Genomic DNA, 7,147 nt, shown 5'->3' on the forward strand with positions numbered 1-7,147 from the left:
ACTCAATAACAAGGGAGATTTGAGATGTAAATCACAATTAATGAAGCAGTGGGGTTCACATTGTTACAATTATAAACGTTGCTTGATGGAAAATTCACACCAATAATTGCTAAACATGATTGCATGTTGTTCTTAAGTCAATCATCACTTGATCACAATCCAAGTAAAAGTGTTCTTCCGTTCTTTTTACTTTTTACTTGTCCATTATATTAAAAATACATGTTCACTTTTATTTATCTAATTTAAAATAATTTACTATTTTACCCTTATTATTATTATGTATACTATCCATTTTTCAAAACATTGAATTTATTATATTCAATGAATGATAAAAGTAAAACTGTAATTTTATTTTTTAGTACTTTTAAAGAAATGTGTCACAAGTAAAAAATAAACGGAGGGTAACGAAACTTTTGGCTGATTTAAACACCTTGCCTCCTGTATCTAATATTTAAATCTTATGCTAACAAAATGTTCTATTAAAGAATAAAAACTCTTCCAAGATATATACATCAATCTAAACACCTTCAAGGCTGTGTCAAGGTTTAGCTAAAGAGAAACTCATCAGTAAGCAACCCCTGACTAGGCTGCATCCATTGACCCCGAGCTCTACAATCATGAAAATTGAAAGAAACAAAAATTGCTACGATACAAGCGACAAGGGCCTGGTTTCGAGTTTTTCTTTCATGCCATACGAAACCAATATCCCATCACTGACACTGAACCTCAGATTCCATTGATTTGTCACAAGCATCGTTGTTCTCAAGATCCCTAATTAGTTTCTCTATCTGCCTTCTATAAACCGGCATGAAATGATCACTGATCATAGTTTGTGACAGCCTTATTTTACTGTACAATGATCTCGGAGTGAGAAAGATACCAACCTTTGTGTCCTTGGGTTGGTTATGGTCCTCACTCAATGTATCGCTGTCACTTTCATGATCGACTTCCTCAGAGAGGAGAGTAACTATATGCATTATCTTTCCAGGAGGAAAGAATCTGTGCACCTCCTTTGTGTTTGGAACAGAGTTTTCACTTGAGCTCTGACCTGACTCTGCAATGGCTGCTGCTTCTTCTTCCCTAATCTCCTTCGCGACATCAGTTTCCCCTTCAGACTGATCATACAGTTCATGCTCTAGTTGTTGCCACATCTCAACTTCTGTCATTCGGTCTTCAGGTCCATGTTCACTATCATCAAGATCGGGATCCAGGCTATTATGGATATTAATCCCATCTGCAAAAGATTGATCAATTTCCAAGTTCCACGTGACTCCCTCGGTTGAAGATACAGGAAGTTCCATCACAGTCGAACTTCTTGTCTCCTCGGATTCCACAATGAATGTTTCAGAATTTTCGCCGGAAGAAGTTCCACATGAGATTTGCCGTTCTTCAGAATTAACCTGAATAGCTGTGGATCGACGTCTTGGACCCATGCATGACCATGATGACAGTTGCATGGCAGGTCGTGACAATGCTGCCTGGGCCATACTTTGCGCTCTCTTCATGACAACCTACGGATCACTGCCAATGTCAATCACCAATTCACTTCGACGACTGATAAATATGGTCAAATGACTCCAACAGAGTGCAAGATACAAAATAAACAGAGCAAGAAACTCTACAGCACCACCCTATTGTCCCATCCTACATATTACAGACATCACCTTAAGTGAACTGACTATTAAACAGGTTCTCTTGATTATTGGTCAACCAAATCGTCAGACAAGTTCACTCATAACCAAACTATATTACAGCTACATTACTTCACAATGTAAGGGAGAACTGAAATAACAGAGTAAACTATTGTCACACCTGTGTACCACTGGAAACAGGCCGCAGTATTGCACCAGCACCTGCAACCTTAGCTTTAGCAGTGGCGATAGATGGAAGACGAGACCCCAGGGCTGATGCAGAACGATAAACAGTACTAAGAATCCTAGTATGCTCAATCTGATTTCTTAGATCGTTCAACCAAGCAGATGTTGTCACCTGCAACATGAAAAGAACAATCCCCTCTTGAGAGACCATACCTTAAAACTAAAGAAGTGTTAGAAGCAGAGGTGCAATGTTGGTAAAAAGAACAAGCTTCCAGACGCTATTAAGAAAACTACGCACATAGTAGCAACACAAGGGATCATAATCAGAACCCTTTACTCTGAACCATCAGTGGTGTGTAAACTTGACAATCAAGATCACCATGTCAAACTATACCAATATACACCAAAGAGAATTAACTCAATTTCTCCAAAGGTGGAATAGACGAGTTTTTGGCCAAAAACTGAATCCTCTAGAAGTTTAGAAAGCAACAGCAGACACTAATCTAAATGGATCTTACACCAAAACGCAAATATAAGACAAACACATCAATCAATCAATGAATAACAATGCATCAACCCTGAACTAATTAAGGTCGGCTAGCAAGAATAGGATGGATTAGAAGATAAGACCAACATCATCTGGCTAGAGGATGTAGTATTAGAGTGATATTTGCTAACTCTTGTATCTCTATGATGTATGCATTGGGAGAGAGTCCTTGTCTAAGGTATACCATAAAAGGTTCTCCGGCTGCATAGTTCAGACAATTGATTCCATTGAAAGAAGAATAACTGGAAAAAGAACTGTGACTAGTATTCAAATTCATATTCACCCAAACATGACAACCAAAAGTTTGAAGTGCAAGATACGTCCAACATCAGGACAAAACATACTAGTCCACCAACCAAGGAAACAGGTTGCTAGTCCAGCAACAAAACCAAATATGCTAGTAACCTACCAAAGAAGGAAAAGACACCAACAGAAAGCACCAATTTGCACATAAAGCAGCCACAGAAATTCTGTTAAGTAGATCCAGAAGTTAACCTCAGAACGCAAATCGTCCACTGAAGCAGCTGAAAATGTAGGGACCAAATCAGCTCCATTGATTACCGAGGTAATAAATTCACACCCCGATTCAGCTAATTCCCATGTCATACAGGCAGCTGCAAAGGATATTTCGTTAAGTGAGAACGACTGATGACAAGTGAACAAAATGGTAGAATGTGGATATATATATTTAAGCAGATGCATACAATCGTAGGCAGATGACTAGAGTCAAATTAGAACATTCCAGATTGTATGCATAAGTTAACAAAAATTATATATGATACCTGGAGCAAATGCTACACAGGTAGCTGTTGACAGTTCCTTCTGCTCACGAAGTACATAAGTTAAAATAGCTGCAGTTCCTCCACCCAAGGAGTGTCCCACAATCTGTGCGCCAAAAGAAGATCAATTTTACAAGGTAATTAGCCAAAAAACACCATGAAGGCATTTGCAAGAAAGCCCCTAATAAAATAGGGTATATACACACTAATTGGAAAGGAATAGCAGACCTACCCTCCATGCAACTCACACCCCAAATAAAATCAATAGAGATGCAGATGCATGCCAAGAGAAAGAGAAGGATAAAGAGCAACAAAGTCCAAAAAAGAATAAAAACAAATTACTGGGGAATCAAGAAAATAGAGAATTAGTCACATGAAAAATATACCAGGTTGCAATGGAAAAGATCCACCCGATATGATTAATATTTTCAATTTTAAAAAATCAGAGAGAAACCTCCAACCCCAAGATAAAAACAGAAAAAGGAAGCAACCATGAAAGAAGGAAAAATGAGACTTAAATATCAAGCACCTTAAGTTTGTATTCAGGATAAATGCTAAGAGCTTTAAGAAGACAAGGCGTTGCAAGTTTTGCAATCCATCGAGCAGCCGCCACCATTCCACAATGTGCATAGCCTAACACCAAATTGCTAACTCCTCCCTCATGTACCATAGTGTGATGGAAAGGCACAACTGCACCAGTAGCAGCTGTCAAAGTATCTTTAATACTATGAGTTCCACGTATTACAAGGAGGAAAGATCTTGATCGGTGGTCTGCGAGTATTGTAAAAGCTGGCTTCAGAATCTGCATAATAAAATTTGTGCATTTAGAAGAAAGGAATACATATTTTAAGTCGGAGCTTGAGAATTTCGGACGCGACTTACTCCAGCTTTGGGTTCTTGTAGTAGTACACTTTCTTGGGAATAGCCTGTCTCCTCCAAGAATAATGGGAAAGGTTTTTTGGAGAAATGCCAACAAACTGTCAACAAGTGCAAGAGGCATTTAAGCTCTGCAGCAATATCAGAACCTTTTAACTGGGCACTGTCTTCGACACAGAATATGCTACTAACATGTATGTTTCCCTGCAGACATTACATGAACCTACTTAGTGACCAAGCTCGGTAAGTTAGTCCTAAGTCAAAATCAAGGTGGATACTAACACGACATAATTGAAAACAACATAAAACCAATATAAGTTTTGATAGTTCACTGTTGGGCAATTAAGTTAAAATGACACCTTCCTGGAGAAACTAATAGCTGCGGTAAAAAAATCTAATGCAAAAAGCATAGAAGTAACAATCAAAAGGAGGGAGCCCTCTCGAGGCACTTTTCTCCTTGAGCCTACAGTATTTAGTTGTATGATGGTCACAGTCTACCAAGCTTACACGACTATTGTTTTAAAGATAAAGGTTGCTGTAACAAGAACTGAAATTGGAGGGACTAGGAACTAGTTATTATGAATAAAAAGAAATAAATAAGTAAAGAATCAATAAAGCTATAATACATAATAATTAAAAAGAAAATGAAATGAAAAAAGACAGGATAGAACCCTGAGTTCAGTCTCAGAAAAGCAACCAACAAGATCCAAAATCATCTGGCTAGATATTGTTGATAAATGTCTGTCTGGGTAGAAAGAAAGGAATGTGAAAATCTATTGGAAACAGGAACAATTTTTTTTTACAGGTGTTCTATATTGGACGTTGACAAACAGCTACTTGATCTAACATCTTCTTCCCCTTATTTTTTTCCATGGTGCAATTATTTGCATACTACATTCATGTTATATACCCCTTTCCAACATAGAGGCAACATAGTGCAATTATTTGCATATTTGCTTAAACATATGATTGCATAAAACACTTCCACATCAACCCAATGCCTTTACTGGGAACAAACTAAATAACTGATTCATGATTACCTGCTGCTTCAAAAGAAAACTGATGCCAAAAGCCAAATCCCCAATAGGCCACTTGCCCAGGGTCTCCGAGTAAGTAAATCTAAGAGTCTCGGACAATGTTGCAATTGTCTCCAACCATGTAGCAGGGGCCTGTATAAGTCTATTGGAAACCCTATTAACTCCTAGTAGAGCATGATCTTGGCCACTACTGCCACATTCATCATCATCGTCATCCGTTGTTGGAGAAGATTGCAACTTCTTATTTAACGTATAATACAATAGCGCAGCAGCACCTGCTGCAGTGGCGATGGTTGCCGTCGCCATCAGTTTCCGAAACCTAGTTTTTAATAGCAAATACAGATAAAGTTCATTAGAATTCAACACAATCTCTTTATAACAAAAACAAAATCTCATCTTTGCTGAATGACATAGAACCAACAACAACAACCCAGTGTAATCCCACAACTGAGGGTCTGGTGAGAATTAGATGTATGCAGACCTTACCCCTACACCTTTGTGAGGTAGATAGATTGTTTCTTAAAATGACAACAAAACATCAAGACATAGTACCAATGCACCACAATGTAAGTTTCTAATTATGTGTTCACTAAATAAAGTAACACAAGAGACGTAAGAGAACATTTTTTTCTCTAAGAAATGGCAAAACCCCTTGTTTGGAAAAAGTAAAACCCTAGATATTAAGAAAACAATCTCTTTTACTACATCAACAAACTTTTCTTCCAATAAAGATTTCATTTTTCCCTATCATTAACCGTAACCATCCTCAAAAATCAAATACTAATAAGTAACGGAAATTAACCTGAACATGGTGAACATCTAACAGATTAAAAAAACAGTACTATGATCCAATAATTTAAGAGACAGAATAAATCAATTAGGGTGATTAAAGAATAGATTAAAAGCGTGATATTAGATTAAGGAACCTGCGGAGATCGATTGTAGCAGAAAAAAATGAATCTTGGGATGAGTACTTCAATTGTAAGGAACTCAAAAACTTGGAGAACAAAAGTAAAGTATCGGAATTTTGACAAATTAAATAAAGTTGATGGCTTAAATGGGAAGTGGACTATCTCTTTCAAACTGAAACGAAACTTGTATCGGATTATTATGATTTAGAATTTGCGTACAGAAACTGGGACCTTCTTAATCCTTGACAACGATGGTTTTATTTAATTTCTGGACACGTGGATTTTGCGGAATAAAATTACGCCCAAAGTAGGCTAAATAAACCGACTCGGCCGCAGGAGTTGGTTTGACAATTGGAACAGATTCGGGAAGTAATATTAGGGATGTAAAATTAGTTTTGTTAAATTATGTTTGGTTTCTTTGTTAACGTTTAGTTTATTTCGGAGTGCAGTTACAATCAATTTTAAAAGGCTTAGTTTAGTGATAGAGAAGTCGCTAATTATATATATATATATATATATATATACGAGTATTGATATCTCTTGACACAAGTTAAAGATTTAGTTTAGTAGTTAAGAATTTAGATTTAAGTTCTGATATGAAAAAATCTTTGGTTAGAAGTATTTCTCCTTGAATAGGCCTTATGCGGTGTGAATTTGAATTAGTCAGACTTCAATGCAGATATCAAACTGAATAAGAAAAAATTACAATTACAAAATAGTTTTAATAAACAATATCATATTTCTCTCTCTTCTTTTCAATATGGTTAGTTGAATTCTCCCGATTAATCATCACTCGTATATTTATTTCATTTCGGCTGGCAAAATAAAATGAAAATTATGTTTAATTTATAAATAGTAAAGTAATTATGAACTTAATCAATCAAAAAATGAAGTGGAGATCAATTTTGAAGAGATCTCCGGATACTATGTCGTTAACACCTTTGTAAATTTTATTATATATGAACATGAATATTCATAATTCCTTTTATTCGAGAAATAAAAATGAGAAGTAAAGGCTAATAAAGGAGATATTATATGCCTCTTAAAACATTTTTATTATAAAAAAAGTCTCTCGTTGGACATGATAGTCAGTTACAATCGCTAAATTAACGAAAGAAATAATTTAATTTATTCACATAGTTGAAATGGGTCTCATTCTTTCGATTCCTCGTTGCATACT

At 36.2% G+C, this 7,147-nt stretch overlaps 1 protein-coding gene across 1 annotated transcript; it reads right to left on the reverse strand.

The window, feature by feature from the left end:
* Positions 1-464: 464 nt before the first annotated feature.
* LOC125857475 (uncharacterized) lies at positions 465-6,153 on the reverse strand. Its single transcript, XM_049537079.1, has 8 exons — positions 5,983-6,153; positions 5,060-5,375; positions 4,026-4,223; positions 3,673-3,945; positions 3,147-3,249; positions 2,860-2,978; positions 1,813-1,989; positions 465-1,511 (listed from the first exon to the last, which is right to left on the reverse strand). Exons 2-8 carry the CDS (start codon positions 5,360-5,362, stop codon positions 711-713), a joined length of 1,974 nt encoding a protein of 657 aa, XP_049393036.1. The 5' UTR covers positions 5,363-5,375; positions 5,983-6,153; the 3' UTR covers positions 465-710.
* Between the last annotated feature and the right edge of the window lie 994 nt (positions 6,154-7,147).

The sequence above is a fragment of the Solanum stenotomum genome, chromosome 3 (assembly GCF_019186545.1).
Source record: "Solanum stenotomum isolate F172 chromosome 3, ASM1918654v1, whole genome shotgun sequence".
Lineage (NCBI taxonomy): Eukaryota > Viridiplantae > Streptophyta > Magnoliopsida > Solanales > Solanaceae > Solanum > Solanum stenotomum.

Excerpts from the sequence above, each read along its gene's own strand:
- LOC125857475 (XM_049537079.1), bottom strand. The coding sequence starts at position 5,362 with ATGGCGACGGCAACCATCGCCACTGCAGCAGGTGCTGCTGCGCTATTG. Across the intron at positions 3,946-4,025 it reads TACAAGAACCCAAAGCTGGA|ATTCTGAAGCCAGCTTTTAC; the intron begins GTAAGTCGCGTC and ends TTTATTATGCAG. Across the intron at positions 3,250-3,672 it reads ATCCTGAATACAAACTTAAG|ATTGTGGGACACTCCTTGGG; the intron begins GTGCTTGATATT and ends TTTGGCGCACAG.